This window comes from Plectropomus leopardus, chromosome 8, assembly GCF_026936395.1.
Source record: "Plectropomus leopardus strain MGB_pleo_1.0 chromosome 8, ASM2693639v1, whole genome shotgun sequence".
NCBI lineage: Eukaryota > Metazoa > Chordata > Actinopteri > Perciformes > Serranidae > Plectropomus > Plectropomus leopardus.
In genome coordinates this window covers 12382117-12399141 of record NC_142183.1, presented here as the reverse complement: position 1 = coordinate 12399141, position 17025 = coordinate 12382117, and the positions used below count along the sequence as shown (strand labels likewise).

The 17025-nt window shown below is 39.1% G+C and overlaps 1 protein-coding gene across 1 annotated transcript in view; it reads right to left on the bottom strand.

Moving 5' to 3' along the window:
- The window catches only part of LOC121947879 (ATP-binding cassette sub-family C member 5), a 42409-nt gene extending 34398 nt beyond the window's left edge, over positions 1-8011 (bottom strand). The window contains exons 1-3 of the mRNA XM_042493039.2: positions 7865-8011; positions 2358-2546; positions 1712-1867 (exon numbers count right to left, since the gene is read on the bottom strand). Of these exons, the coding sequence (XP_042348973.2) occupies positions 1712-1867; positions 2358-2536 (335 nt within the window). The 5' untranslated portion in view covers positions 2537-2546; positions 7865-8011. The remainder of the gene's footprint in view (positions 1-1711; positions 1868-2357; positions 2547-7864) is intronic.
- Positions 8012-17025: the final 9014 nt, after the last annotated feature.

Below are 17025 nucleotides of genomic sequence, written 5' to 3'. Positions count from 1 at the left end.
TTGACGAGATGCACTGCATCAAGTTTAATAAACCTTTGCACAAACTAACCGACAAACAGACACACTCTTGAGTACTTGTTGATAGCAAGGTGCCTGAGTATATAATGAAGAGGCCTTGTGCAGTCTTCTGTTTGCCCTGCACAAAAAGAATGAAGCTATAGAACAAATCATATGAAAGGCCCAAACCTACTTTACTATAGTCTGTCTCTCAGTTTGTTTCACCTTCACCAGCCTGTCTGGAGTGCCTAATGCCCACTGGACATAATCTTTAAAAAACTGTCACAAATATATGCTTTTTTAAAAAAAACAGACTCCTAAAATAGCAGCACACTTTTTCAGCAAACCTTACAACAAATAGTGCACTTGTTTAAGATTATTTTCAGTTGCTATGTTGCTGTGCAATTGAGCTTTACTTCAGCAGGGCACTGTACATGGGACTGACAAGCCTAGAAATAAACTTCAACAGTCTCATACACTGCTGAGTAATGTGCCTGAGCAAGTCCCAGCCTTTGAACTCTGCTCAAGCAGTACTCCTTCACACTTGCACGCATGTAGGTGGTTGTGTTAAGTATTGTTATGTTAGAGAAAATGCATATGTTTGGAAAGTACTGAGAATATGACAGGATACATGAGACTTTGATTATACTGCATGAGTTGTCTGAGAGTTTGTAAACAGATGTTTTGATATAGTTTTGCTGTTTTTAGATGTTGTCTGCTAAGACACTGATTTATGAAGAATGTTCAAGAATGTTTTTGAAAACTTTGCTCACCATGGAGGCATTCGTGAAAAAAAGTTTTCTTTGTGAATCCAAGATAACTCAGGGGATAACTGAAATACAAATAGTCATTTTGCTGGTGAAGAAAGTAACACCAGACTTAAGTAACACTTGACTGACATTTTTTTCAGTGAGCACATAATGACATTGATCAGTGATACCCAACTTATGGCCTGCGGGCCAAATCTGGCCCTCGGTAGAGTGCTGGGTGGAAACCAATCATTATCTAATTCACAATAAAAATACAGTGATTCACAGTGGGAATTGTTTCTGTACTTTAAGTATATATAAGGTTCCAGAGTGCATAAAAGAGCATCAAAATAGGGCTTGTTAATCAACAAAAATGCCAGTGGTGGATCCCCCACAACTCCCAACAGATTTCCAGCTAAGCTCTTGATGGCCTGAAATCCTAGAAACATCCTAAAATCCTACAAACATCCTAAAATCCAAGAAATGTCCTAAAGTCCTAGATAAGTCCTTAAAAACTAAGAAACATCCTACAGTCCTTGCAATGTCCTAAAGTGCCTAGAAATGTCCAAAAAACCAAGAAAGATCCTAAAATCCTTGAAATGTCCAAAAAACCAAGAAAGATCCTAAAATCCTTGAAACATGTACAGGGCTGCTGCAACTGCCCCCTGACCTCCTACCATTTTGCAAAAGTGGCCCCAAAGCAAAGCAAGCTGAGTATCCCTGACACAGATTCTTGTAGCCATAATAACGTTTATGCAGAATTTCACCCCCAACAAATTTCTTATTGTGTGTAAAAAAAAAAAACAACAGCCCTTTTTTGTTCGATATTAGGTTGTATGTGTCTGCTTGGATTCGAAATTTGACAACTCACAAATAACGTCACTTGGACAAACCCATCAGCATCAAAGAGTCGTTTGAACACCACAAGACGCTTTCATCAGGTGAACCTCACACAGTTACCTCACCTTTGGCAGTTGATCTCAGAGGCTTCATGGCAAGACAGTCCCCACACATCATCTATAGACAAGCTGGACGCCTTGTAGGCCTTCAGTGCCAGCGGGGAGAGCCAGTGCAGAGTCATAAATGAGAAGAGGCCGGCGTTATCGACTGGGTGCTGGTGCCTGGAATAGAGGAGGAGACGTGGAAATGGGTGAGATGTTTAAAAGTGCAGGCATACACAGAGGTGCTATGTTTGGGGGAGAGGGCCCACGTCGGCGGCTGAAAGAGAAGAGGCGACTTTGCTCGCCAGAGTCAATGAAAGGTGAATCATGCCTGCAGTGTTTGAACAGTAATTTGCATGCTCTTCACAAAAATCTGAAAGAGCAGCGAAAAAAAATAAAGTTCAGGGGCAGTTTATCAGTCGGCGTATGTTCAAACATGGGGCTGTCTGTTGCTGGGGGATAAGTGCCCTTCCCTTATCATGGCCTCCTGCTACTCCGTAACAGTCGGCACATCAAGCAACAAACACAAATGCATTTTGTGTCCGTGTGCATCTATAAATGGGTATCTATCTGTCAGTGTGCCAGCCTTAGATGCGCCTGGATGTCTTAATGTCGGCCTTTATCTGGCCCGCTGTCAGACGGTCATGAACTTAAATAGAATTTTGTTTACTTGTGTGTTATCCTGAAGGGCTTTAAAAGCTGCAGGCTTTTCCGGTAGCGTCCGCGTCTCTTTGGTCCCCTCTCCACCGATGCCTCTCCCTCATCTTCAGTTAGCTCTGGTAGTGGCTGCGGGGAGGACAGTGGAAGGCCCTCTACCCTCCCGGCTGCTTCTAGGGCGTCGGAGAACATGGCGGACCGTCTGCGGAGAGAAAAGAAAAAATACATTAATCACAAATATATTTTAGATGTGTGACCACAGCTTGCAAATATACAACTACAAGTATTCACCCGTTAATACTTGAAAGTGTCCCTGCAAATAAAAACCTCTTAGCTAGTACTTGTCTAATTGTATTATAAGTGTCAGCAGCTTCTGAAAGAGATCTGAAATCTGACTACATTTAAAGACTAAACTAAGGCGGCAACTAACAATTATTTTCATTATTCCTTAACCTAACCAGTATTGTCTTGATTAATCATTTATCAATTTGGGCTATAAATTGTCAGAAAGTACGAGAAATGTTCTAATATCATGTTTTTCTTCCTAGTACTGACTCCTATATATAAGCTTGTATATCAGCAGAAACCAAATACCAATCTGATCCCACTGCATAAAAAATAAATAAATACTAACCCTTTTCTCTTTAGCTCTGGTGAACTCATTCACATGATGCATTTTCAAATGCTTTATACGATTGCAGGTGTTGTAACTAACAACACTTGAAACTAAAGCCTTGCATACTGTAAACGTTGCACAAAAGGACTTTAAATGCTGAAGTCTGACAGCCTCTCTCATCTAAAGACACCATGAGTTTTTAGTCACACACTCAACAGGGTCACTATTTGCGAGGCAATGAGATTCATTTTGAGTTAATTTCCCATCCTGCTCCTGGTGCAAATTATTATGCCAAACTTCCTTCACAAAATATAACATTTTAAAAATTCCTTGTGTGTCCACAAAAACACATTATATGCACATCACGTAGGTGCAAGGCTATCAAAAAACAGCGTACATGAGGCAAAAAGGTAACACCTGCACACTTACTCTATACAACCCATATTTATTTAAGACAATGTTTCCATCCTGCTTGGATCCTCGTTAGGTTTTTGTCCTGATTCAACATCTAAAAATAATGCACGTAAACATTATAAACTACCGAATGTGGGATGCACTATATCAACTTTTTTGCAGATATCAGATATGCTCTTCAACGTTTTGATCCTGCTTGGTCAGGTTTTTTACCTGATAAAGATTCAAGCAGGATCGAAACATTGTTATCAATCTAAGGTTGCAAATAATAATTTCCATTATTGACTAATCGAAGCTTTAAATACTTGTGAAAGGCGTCTGAGAGTGGCACAAGAAAAGAGATGTCACTCTAGTTTTTAACACGTCAATCTTATCCCAAATGGCACAGCTTGACCTACAGGGGACAGAGATTAAAAATGTGGAGGGCATAAACAAAAAGACAAGAAAAACTGGAGCATACAGAGAGGGGCTTCAGATGTTGTGATAGCCTGGAATTATCAAGCTGTGCTGCTGCTGCTAATAAAAATGCTGTCACTGGCTGGGAGCATTTCAGCATCCTAACCATGCTTTGTTTACTCTGCTGACAAAAGCATGGAGGAGTCAGACTGAAGAAATATCCGCCAAATAAATAGTCAATCCCTCTCTACAGTGACTTGAGGTTGTCCTCATGTAAATGATAAAGACTTTAAGCTCAGCTTGCTTTACAAATAACAGCTACACTGAGACCTCCTAATGGGCCAAAGCAGTCAAGCAATGGCAATTTATAAGCCTCGGCCATGCACAATACAGCAGCATCGGACACAAAGCTAATCCAAAACAACAATACAGCTGTAACTTAGCAGCGGGCAGAAATGCATCCAGCTCTGCACACTGTACACAGGTAAAATGAGCCATTTCCCATTGTGGGAGGAGAATTGTGGAGATTTGGGCTTCTGTCTTCGCTGCACATTTAGTCACAGTTAGATGGTCTGCAATGAATGACGATTCTGACACAACTGCAGGAATGTTTTAGCTATTCTCTCACCGTGATACCAAACTCATAATCTTTTCAAAATGCTTGCATTGTGATTCAGGAACAACAGCAATTATCATGAATGTTACAGGCCCCGGGGTTGGCACAACAACATAGAAATCCTGAAAAATACATGTTAAGTGCAGCAGCAATGTAATTCTCTTTTTGTTTTGGATGAAATGATGCCCAACAGAACTCTTAAAATATGTTTGGCTATTTACATTTAAAGACTGTTAGTATGTAATGTCTTTGTTCACACTAAAAAACAAGTCTTAAAGTGATACCATATGTGCTTTGGCTCCCTTTCTCCAAATAATGCAGACAATCCTTGCAGTCCCTTCCTCTAGCCTCATTCCTGCTAACCACATGAACTCACTGTGCACTAAAGGAGACTTTTTTTAGTGCAAGGTTACACAAGCTTAATAAGAAGTATTCAAAAGATAAGCTTAAATTATCATCAGAACACAAAAACAAATATGGTAATCTGCTATTATCAAAACAAAAATCCAACCATCACTCCTTAATCAGAAAATATACTGTGATGTTATGATTTAAAGGTGCAGTGTGCCACTCTAGCCCATTCTCATTCCCAAGTCATCAAATACTCATACAAATCTCTTCATTGCCAAATTACTTTAAATTGGATAACTCAAAATATGCGAGGCAATGAGATTCATTTTGAGTTAATTTCCCATCCTGCTCCTGGTGCAAATTATTATGCCAAACTTCCTTCACAAAATATAACATTTTAAAAATTCCTTGTGTGTCCACAAAAACACATACCTCTAAAAACACAAGAGAAAAGGCTTCATATTTCAACAGCATTCTTGACAGGTTGAGGTGAGTATAACCTGCAAAGCCAAGGTCCCTACAGCTTCAGGCAAGTTAGTTTTCAGACTTTTTAATTATTATTTAATGCCACTCTGAATTAAATTTACGACCAATTTTCAATAACCAAAAAGAAAAATAAACTGACATCAATTTCTTTGGGTTAGAGACAAGATTTTTTTCCAAGTTAAAAAGTGAGGTCATTTCAAACCTTCTAGTGTGGAACACCTAAAAAACAAAGAAATGATGTTGTCATAAAAGTATCAATTCCTTGAGGAAATTTAATGCCTTTTAAGACTGTTTAAGGTTCCCCAGGAAACATTAACTGTGTTTGTGTACAAACTTTACATTTGGATTTTGTTGTCTCAACTTGCCTGGGGGGGCAAAGAAAAATTGATTTCCATGAAAACTGGTGTTTTGGTATTTTATATGGGTGTAAAACATCTTTGAAGTTCATTAATAAATTACTTGGTATAGTATTGGTGTGCATACTCACATACTCGCTATTTTAGGCAGTGTTAGAGACATTTCCTATACTGGTATCCTATTCACAACTCTACAAAATAATGGAAAAAATTGCTTGTTTTGTTTAACCAAGAAACAAGAAAGAAAGAAACAAGAAAACCAATGCATTTTTCCCACTTTTTACTTGGACAAATGATTTAAATGATTATTCTCTAATTAGAATGGTTGAATATTATTTCTCTGTCAATTGACTCATTGATTTATCATTCAGGTGCTACTGAAAACATGAAACATTGTCGCATAGTTTCACCTATCTGCTGAAACACTGTGAGATACTGTACAGTCTGTTTTTTCTGAGATGCTTCAAGATTTTTTTTCCCTTTCAAGAAAAACAGTTGCGAGCTGACATTTTAACTAAATTCTCAGTGGGAAAAAGAAAGAATGAAACACAGTAATCTTCCTGTTCGGTCTCCCTTTAACTCAGAGAACTATTAGAGAGCAGCAGTGTTTTGCTGAATCACCCTCTGAGACGCAGATAGACTTGAGAAATCACCTTGTTCAGAGGTCAAGGCCCCTCTCTGGCATACAACTAAAGTGCTTATCTATTTAAAGACGACCTGCCAGCAGCCCCAGGAGCTCGGGAGCAGACATCTGAGCTGCCAGTGTGTCCGTACACTGTCACTGATCCCTTCTATGGCAAAGCCCCGTGACAAGGTCAGCCAGACTCTGTGTGCGGTGCAGATTGACTGTGCAGAGAATGTAGTCAATGAAGGGATTGAATACACACAGTCAAGTAGGAGCACAAACAGAGTCACATAACAGAAACTGATAAGTTCTGCTGAGAAATATACAGCAACAAATAGTCACTGTGTAAAAGCATGATGGGAACCATGCGTTGGGGCTGAGAAAAAGCATAAAAGGTGTTTTGTGTTTCCTTCTGCAGCCCTCAGTGCAGACCTCAGTGCAGCCCCAGTGTCTTTATCATGTGAAGTTAGTCATATGGCTGTGAACTTTTCAGAGCCTAAAGGAGAGACTGCGCATTATTCAATGCAGTCAAGAACTTGCTGGTCCGGTTTGGCTTGCTCCAATTGATTCTCCTTGTGTGTTTTTGTTTTTCACTTTTCTTTTTTTTCTATATATTGTATGTTACTTGTATCAGAAATTTGACAATACGCCAGTAACTTCCCTTTAATATGAATCATTCTCATGTTAAGTTTCACTGAAATACCGTGTTTTATCTATCTATTTTCATAAATCCATTTCATTTATTTCAAACTATTTGTATCAAATAGGTTTCAGAACTATCAGGCAAATCTGTGACAAAAAAACGTATATACAAAGTGATACAAGTCAAATACATGAGAGAGCAAAACTAGAATTTAGTGCAGAGAAAGTTAATAAGTACAGTTAAGGTGCACCAAGAAGTGGCCCATGACAGTGAAGGTAAACTGCAGTAAATGTCAGATATAAATGTTGTGGTGGGTTGGAGCTCAAATGAAGCCTTGGATTAACTTGTGTACGTCCACTTGAAGAGGAATGAACTTCCACAGGATTCCAGTATTAAAAAAAAAGGTAAAACAAAGTTCTTTAATCCACAGTTTTGTGGTTATCCTAATCAATAAACTCTGCCACAGTAAGAAAACCATGTGGCTCGGTCCTTGATTGAGCCTCAACTGCCTGAATTCCCTGTGAAGCTAAAAAAAACCCTCTTTCTCTTAAATGACATGGATTACATCAAATGAATTTTAGCTGACCTTTAACACATTTAAATGACTTATTTGATGAACTCACTTGAACTCACTGAACGTACAAACGATAATACAAACTGTGCTTATTTATTGACTAAGAGATAATATCAACTTAACAAATGTTTCGTTTCCCAAACTTTCCACATCAGTGATTCCAAAGATTCAAGATAAAGATTTCATCAATACGGCCTCAGTAAACAAAAAAGGTCACCGAAAACAAGACTATTTTATATCCCTTAATTTCTCATTTCTGTTTCTAAAATGGTTTTTCAAAAGGCTACACTTTAAGTGACAGCAAAGCAACCTTTCGCCCAAGTTTTCAAACTATAGCAAGACATACTGCCTAATTACCTGAGTAATTTACTCAATCATGATCGGTTCAAGTTTCCCATCAGTGTAAAATCATTGGTTTCAGCTGAGTTGTCATTCACACTTACATTCAGTCGGCCTTGCCCGGGTCACCTTAGTAGCAGTACAGATCTGTTTATGAGCAGGAAATGCAGATGAAGATGCAGCTGACCATGTTGTCTCTTTCTCTAACTTCTATCATAAACTTCTCTCTCCACAACCGCACAGACACATCTCCTCTCGCAGCAGACCGGTGCTCAAATGAAAACACGGGCAGGACACATTCAAACATGAAACTTGACGCCTCACGTGGATGCCGTACGTGCTGCTTCCTCCCAGCCGTGTCTGAGGCTCCGCTGCGCCGTCACACGGAGCCCTACAGGGAGAGGAATTCCCGATATCGCCGTTACGTCATAGCGGCTCCGCCAACCGGTGACGGTGCTCAACAGTCACCGTAGTAACGGGAACAATGACGAGGAAGTGCACGCTCGAGGCTGGGGCGGGTCTACGTCAGAGTCCGGCTCGCACTGCAAGCTGATTGGCCACCTTCCCAGAGATGGTACACACATATCAGCGCGGTGTCCTGACTAACACAGGGAGAAGGTGAAACATAAAGAGAAAAGATGACGAAGCAAATCTGCATCCGCCCGCAATAAAATACAGTTTGGTAAAAGACGTTACAATTGTTTGATAAACAGCTTTTTGGAGGAGCATTTTGTTTTTAATGGCACTACATCACATACATCAAAATCATGATAAAACAGCAAAAATGAAGGATGTATTGCCAATTTATTTTCCATGCAATTATTGTAGTCCTTTGTGTTTTGTAATTTTAAAGCAGATATTATGGTTAGGTTTATCCATAATATCTTAAACAGAGAGTCTCGGGCATTGATTTTTGCAGAACTAACAAAGTGGTCTTTAATGCTCAGATGGGTTTGCAGAATTTTAGATATATTTTACCTGCATGTCCATAAATCTAAGGTTGAAAGACGGTAGTTATATGCACATCACGTAGGTGCAAGGCTATCAAAAAACAGCGTACATGAGGCAAAAAGGTAACACCTGCACACCTACTCTATACAACCCATATTTATTTAAGACAATGTTTCCATCCTGCTTGGATCCTCGTTAGGTTTTTGTCCTGATTCAACATCTAAAAATAATGCATGTGAACATTATAAACTACCAAATTTGGGATGCACTATATCAAATTTTTTGCAGATATCAGATATGCTCATCAAGGTTTTGATCCTGCTTGGTCAGGTTTTTTACCTGATAAAGATTCAAGCAGGATCGAAACATTGTCATCGATCTAAGGTTGCAAATAATAATTGACAGACTGAAGAAATATCCGCCAAATAAATAGTCAATCCCTCTCTAGAGTGACTTGAGGTTGTCCTCATGTAATTGATAAAGACCTTAAGCTCAGCTTGCTTTACAAATAACAGCTACACTGAGACCTCCTAATGGGCCAAAGCAGTCAAGCAATGGCAATTTATAAGCCTCGGCCGTGCACAATACAGCAGCATCGGACACAAAGCTAATCCAAAACAACAATACAGCTGTAACTTAGCAGCGGGCAGAAATGCATCCAGCTCTGCACACTGTACACAGGTAAAATGAGCCATTTCCCATTGTGGGAGGAGAATTGTGGAGATTTGGGCTTCTGTCTTCGCTGCACATTTAGTCACAGTTAGATGGTCTGCAATGAATGACGATTCTGACACAACTGCAGGAATGTTTTAGCTATTCTCTCACCGTGATACCAAACTCATAATCTTTTCAAAATGCTTGCATTGTGATTCAGGAACAAGAGCAATTATCATGAATGTTACAGGCCCCGGGGTTGGCACAACAACATAGAAATCCTGAAAAATACATGTTAAGTGCAGCAGCAATGTAATTCTCTTTTTGTTTTGGATGAAATGATGCCCAACAGATCTCTTAAAATATGTTTGGCTATTTACATTTAAAGACTGTTAGTATGTAATGTCTTTGTTCACACTAAAAAACAAGTCTTAAAGTGATACCATATGTGCTTTGGCTCCCTTTCTCCAAATAATGCAGACAATCCTTGCAGTCCCTTCCTCTAGCCTCATTCCTGCTAACCACATGAACTCACTGTGCACTAAAGGAGACTTTTTTTTAGTGCAAGGTTACACAAGCTTAATAAGAAGTATTCAAAAGATAAGCTTAAATTATCATCAGAACACAAAAACAAATATGGTAATCTGCTATTATCAAAACAAAAATCCAACCATCACTCCCTAATCAGAAAATATACTGTGATGTTATGATTTACAAAAGCCAAAAGCCACCTACCAACCCGAGGTGGCCAGTAGTGATTCCACCTTTAATGTTTCACTATAGATTTAAGCCTGTGCTAAGTGCGCTAAGTGTCACATCAACACCAGTGTTCGTTCTGAATGTTTAAATCTTTCTGAGGAAAACAGAATAAATAGCATGTCGGTTCTGTCCATTATGTCGTTGTTTTACAGCGAATAACATTTGCAGACTGGAATAAGTGGAGTTTGTTCCACTTTGCAAGTGTCTCTCAAACTTTGACTAAATTGCATAAACATCACCTTGATTGGATTTTGAACAAAAAATATAAAAGGCAGACTGCTTAATGAAACATTAGAGTGAAAAATTAAAGGTCAAAATATGAGTTTGGAACAAAAGTGGAGGAGCACAGATCGTTTAATTAATTCTACATTTAAATTAAAAAAATGAAATGTTTCTGCAATCAGCACTGGCCTGATGATGGCACCAAAGGGTGTTGTTGAGTGTGTTAAAAGCAAAAGTGATGACTTGTTTACCTCTGGAGCTGTTTTGATCATAATTGGGCAAAACGACACAGAGACACATACTCGCTTCTTTTTCTCTCTTCATTGCCAAATTACTTTAAATTGGATAACTCAAAATATGCCTCCTATCTGGGATGATTGACTCCACTTTGTTAAAAATCAAAGAAAGGCTTTACAACACATAAAAATGATGGTCATATTGATTCACCAAACTAAACTTGAAAAAACAACAACAAAAAAACCCCAAAGGGCCTGGGAAAAGTTAAAGTAAGAAAGTTACAAGCCAAACTGTTGACTGATGGTGACACTAAAAGATGACCCCAGAATTAGAGAATGTATTTCTTGAAACATAGAACTAACAGCAGTAAAAGTATACGCACATACACACACACACACACACACACACACACACACACACACACACACTGACTCAATTTCATCTAATCAGGATGTAAATAGACATGTCTACATGTCTGATAGCTCTTATCATGAGAGACCATCACAGTGTGTGACAGCAGAGCATCTGTCCAGATTTCTGTGGGGAATGAAAACTGTCCCACCACTTCAGAGGGTGAAGTGCATTTGCCCACATGTATGCAGCAATTTAAACATTAATTAAAAAGCAGCTGAAACTCTGATGCAGCTTGTGGAATGGTTTATATTTCCTGCTGTTTACATCACTGTCGTAGCACATAACACTTCTTCAGGAACATCAACTGTGAACAACATAATTAAATATCACGTCTGTGTGGGCATGCTTGCAATTCACGAGTTTTTCTGTTTTTAATCATATCTCTTTCAGTACAAGGCCATATTAAAGAGACAGTATCCCCCCAAAATTCATATTTTTACTTTTACCTGTAGTGCTGTTTATCAATCTAGTTTGTTTTGGTGTGAGCTGCCAAGTGTTGGAGATATCGACCGTAGAGATGCCATCTCTCCAGTGTAATGGAACTAGATGGCACTCGGCTTGTGGTGCTCAAAACACCAAAACAAATACAGTTTCCCAAACCTTAACTCTGGTACTACTTGTTGTGCATGTTTTAGATCTCTCCCTGCTCCAACACAGCTGATTCAAATGATCAACTCATTATGAGCTTCTTAAGCTGCTTGATAACTAACTGATCATTTGAATCAGCTGCGTTGGAACAGGGAGCGATCTAAAACATGCAGGACAAGTGGTACTCGAGGAAAGGTTTGGGAAACACCGCATTAGAAAAACTCAACAGCTATGTGTCTTTCCAGAAATCATGACCAACACAAGGAAGTGTACTTCTACTCATGGAAGAGCATAACCAGGTCATGATTTCTGAAAAGAGACACTGCTGTTGAGTTTTTCAAAGGTTTTTTTCTTTTGGCGCTTTAAGCACCACAAGCCGAGTGTCATCTGGTTCCATTATACTGGAGAGAAGGCAGACGTCTCTATGGCCAGTATCTCCAACACTCGGCAGCTCACACCAAAGCAATTTAGACTGATAAATAGCTCTACAGTTAAGAAGAAAAACATAACCTTTGGATTTTGAGGTGAACTGTCCCTTCAAAGCTTAACTCTGTATTTAAAAAAACTGCTAAAACCTGTTTGCCATGCACAAACCTGCTGAGGTTATGTCTCCACTTCAGCCCAACTGAAATAAAACTAAATGTAATTTCAAAGAAAACTCTACGATAATGCTTTGGCTTTTGTTTAAGAAGGTTTGATAAGAGAGACACAAGGCTAATTAAGTTACATCCAGCCGTTCCTGCACAGTTGCTGTGCTGTCAGCAAATATAACGAGCATTTCGACAGTTTTAAACTCTGTCTCGACTTTTCTTGCAGTATCTGTATTTCCTGTGACTTAATACAGTGATGCAATCTTGCTGGCAGCCTTCTCTGCACCGCTGACAGACAGAAAAACAGCAATACGTGAAATGGTGGAGAAAATCATCGACAGGGTCTCACTTTTCTGAGCTGGGAAATTTGCCGGACTCCTGCAATCAATGCTCCGAATCTGGACTTCGCTATCAACCTCCTGGGACATTTATGATAACTGCCAAGCCATATGAGAGTCTGGAGGGAGAACAGTACGGTCCCGAAACTTTTTTCTTTCTCTGCCAGTATTATATAAAATGTGGTGGCACGTTCTCCTAAATGACACGATTGATCACACCAGTATTTGCAGTGTATGATTGCCAACCTATGTGGAAGTAAAAGACCTTAAGTTGTTAGATTAAGAACAGATGAAGCAATAAATAAGCTTAAAAAAACATGTTTTTAGAGAAGGACTGAAGATGAGTATATGCAGAGGAGGTAAATGTTGTGTATGATATAGATATATCAATTGTCCTCTAACAGTGTGTGATAGGAAACAAAATTATAGTACGAAGCGTTGGATAACAAGAGGGTTGCAAAAATTACAGATATTTCATGAAATATTGAAGTAAGTCCTCTGAAATGAAATACAAGACATATAAAAAAAATAAACTGACAGTGATAAGGAGACAAGCTGAGAATTAATATCATAATAAAAAGTTGAGGGAAAATAAAAATAACATTAAGACATGGACATTTCTTAATAGTGTGATAAAGAAAAACTCAGCTGCTTTTGTTAATGTTGGGCCTAATCTTGTGAAGTCCACTGAAACACATGATGTATGTAAATGTGAGACTACAAGGAATAAAAAAAATACAGCAGTCAAATTATCTTGGGACACAAAAGTGAAAATGAGATTCTGACTGTTGTAAAGAAAAGCGAGGACAAAACAATAGCTGGTAGTGATAGGATTGGTATGACTATTTGAACCACATTATTATTATCATTATTATTATTATTATTATTAAACAGATGAGACAATGGCAGGATTTGAAATGATTTAAAACTGATCCTGAATTGGCGTTCTTCCCCGTAGACAGGTATACATGTACAAAGTTAGTTTTACATGACATATGTGGTGGGGACCAAAAAAAAGCCCTAGCTAACGCTTTGGCTAATGTTAGCTGAATGTAGCTTAAGTTAGTTGCACTTGTCAAGCAAAGCAAGCACTGCAAAACTTTTTGTGATTGTGAGCGTGATGATCAACATGCAGCAGAAAATAGGCAGCAGTAGCCAGATCAAGATCTCTACTACGCAAGGCGGTGGTGTTCATGGGCTGCAAAAATCAACACAAAATAAAAGCTCCCTGTAGTTGCTTTAAGTATAAATTTAGTAAGAAATTCAACCTGAAAGTTGCTCTTTACTAAGTACTAAGTACTGCCAGACCACATGTTGTAGATCATTTATTCTTATTTACACTCTGTATGTTTATGTACACAGTTAAGTCGAGCTACGGTTATAGCTCCAAAAGGCCATTTAATCAAACTGCTGTCCTCGTCCCAGTATACAAGCATCGGAGGAGAACCGTTTTATTGACAGAAGTATGTCTGACTCCTTTATGGTAGGAGGCGATATGACTCCTTTCACCTAATTGCTAGTGGACCTTCTTCAGGTAAACCTATTATGTCACATATCAAGCACACAGGTTAAAAGTCAAATAGTGAAAACATGGATAACTTTTCAGCTATGTACATTTTGTGCATTCTCTACGCTTTACTTTTTGTAAAAATGAAATGCACGCTAGAATTCATGCTGTTCAACTTCCAGGTCAAAGCCTGGCGCAGAGACTATGCATGCGCAGAACGCCTAGGGCAGTTCATGTCGGGTTGAGGTGTATATGAAAGACTGAACTGACCCCCAACCACATTATCTAGGTGTGTTAGTTATTAACATGTTTACAAGTATTGTGAAAGACCAATACAATAATTTGACATTTTCTAACATCATGTAAACCTACTGTGCGACATAAATTAATCTGTCATTAATATACATGCTCTGATAAAGGGCTATCTCTACGCAGTATGTTTTTACTGGTGGCTCTAAGGTGGGAATGATTCCTTGCGTTTTAATCTCTTGAAACCTGAAGTTTACAAAATGTAGACGTGTGACGTGGCTCTTTCACGTCACATTTGGAATTTTTTCAATGTTCACCTCTGCACAGTCCTCACACAATATTATCCATGGTCCCTCACCATGCTGCGAACTCTGCTGTGAGGTAGACATTTCCACTATTTATGGCCTATTGAGGCTACTGTCCGAAATAAATTGGTTTCTCTGCCTCTTCTATGACAGTGATTGTTGAATAGAGGTGCAAAATGGTGAGCCTACAAAAGTACCCTGCTCTGTCTCTGAGAGACAAAAAAGCTCTACATTTACAGCTGAAAATTTCACTGGAAATATCTCCACATGACATGACATTGTCTACATTTATAGTTATCCACAAGGGGGATATAAAAATACAGTGCCAAACAGCAAAATATATGCAAGGTACATTGCCAAAAGCTGTTTGTTAACAGTATTTCAGACTCTTTTTTTGCAAATTCCCTCTCCCTCAATGACACCTTAAATGTTCCAGCTGATAAATACAGAGCCGGCTTGTTTGTTTCTTTGTGAAGAGTTGTCAAATTCCATTAATATTCATAAATCAGTCAGTAGCATTGCACATTGTAATTACTTGGCATTTATTAGAATGCAGGTTTACACTTATTTACATAATAAAACAGAGGAGTGGTGCACATGTTGCAGGCTCTGGGTCTGCAAGCAAACTGACAAAAATCAGACTTCTCACATGGAGACTCCTGCATTAATCATGCAGGAGGTCATGCATCTGAATGTGTAACTACACATTGTAATAAATGTCATGGGAGGACTGAGTGAGGCACTTGGATGAAAGTCTTAAACAGGGTTGTGCTTCATTAAAGTAATAATCTCGAACATTTTAATTTAGTTAAATGTCTGTTAAGTCACCGTCTGTTCACATAATAGCTATTACAAAGATGACTGAGCCTATAGCCCACAGATGAAAGTATTGCTTTATATACATTATTTGCAGTTTTATGAACTGAGTGTTGGCAATTTGCGGATAAAATGCTGTATTAAGTTACTGCTAATGCAAACTGAAAATTCTCTACTGCTGCAGCTTTACATTACAAGCATTTAACTGGTAAAGCATTAGTTGACTTTTATTATGAAGTAGTCACAAGAAATGCAATGTGTTTGTCAGTGAGATTAGCACCACTGCAACAACCATGGTCATTTTCAGCATTTTTTGACAGTGGATCAGTTTGAAATATTGCACAGGAGTAATGGAATAGTCAGCAGCAGCCACAGGGAGCTGTTAGGACGGAGATATACTTGCTGTTAAACCTTGCGTTCGCGAACACATCCAGCTGCATCACGAGCGTTTTTGTATAAATACTTGCCGATACCCGACACACGTTACTGGAGGATACCTCTAGAGGGCACATGAGTAAGCTTAGACGGTATAAAACTACTGAATGTGTGTGATGGAAACAACAGGCATGGCTACATTCAAGGAGGTTACTATCATGTTAATGCCGAGATCAAGGCAGAAAAGGCAACAGCGGAGACAACATCAGTGTGGTATGTAAGGCCTCTAAATCAAGCCGGTTGGGACAATAGGGAGTACTTGTCTCTCATGCTTTCCACTGTAATCCCCACTGCTGTTTTTACTCTGTCACCTAGGCGCTACCTCTACACTGCCCATGCTGTTTATATACGTACTGCATTTCGCGTCCATGCCATGTTAATGTTTGAGGACCTATTATGTGTACGCGTAGTTAACAGCAACTAAATCTTGAGCCTTAGATGAGGAGCCGCAGGCGACAGGCTGCACACTTCCAACGCAATGAGGTTACCGACTCCTTTCACTGTGACCTGCTGTCTGCAGAATCGTGCCATGTGCAACATAAAATTAGACTGCAGTTCCTGACAGAGTGATGGGAAAAAGGAGCACCTGGTATCTCACCCAGTAGAGCAGGCAGTGGCAATGTCCTTGCCCCAGCTGCTACAGGTTCAACTCCAACTTGTGGCCCTTTGCTGCATGTCATCCCCTGTGTCTCCCAGTCCCAAATCCCAATTATTGCCTGACATCCCTAGAACTCTGTGGCTGCTACCTGCCCGTTTGCACTATTGTACATTTGTGCTTTTTTAATGGTGTAGTTTGTCATGTGTTTGTATTTACCTTTGCTGTGTTTGAGCAAAGCAAAAGACACATTTCCACTCAGGTGGACAATAAAGTCTATCTGATCAAATGTAAACTGCATTTGCTGTTGCCATCAGTAACCACAGGTTTTGCCAATAAACCAGGACTAAAATCTTGGAAACTGCCATACAAATAGACAACTGAGTTTGCCCATGAGGTATTTCTTTTTGTCTTTGTTTGTATCTTTTTTTGAAAAAGTAAACTTGATTCATTTCGGTGGATTTTTCATATTTACCACATTAGGAAACAACCCTGACACATGAAAACACTTAAGAGGACACCGTAAATGTTGGCACTTCACTTGAAAATGATCTTTGTTGCCACGTTTCAAGTCCAAAAATACACTGAAGGCTAAAATAAAGTGC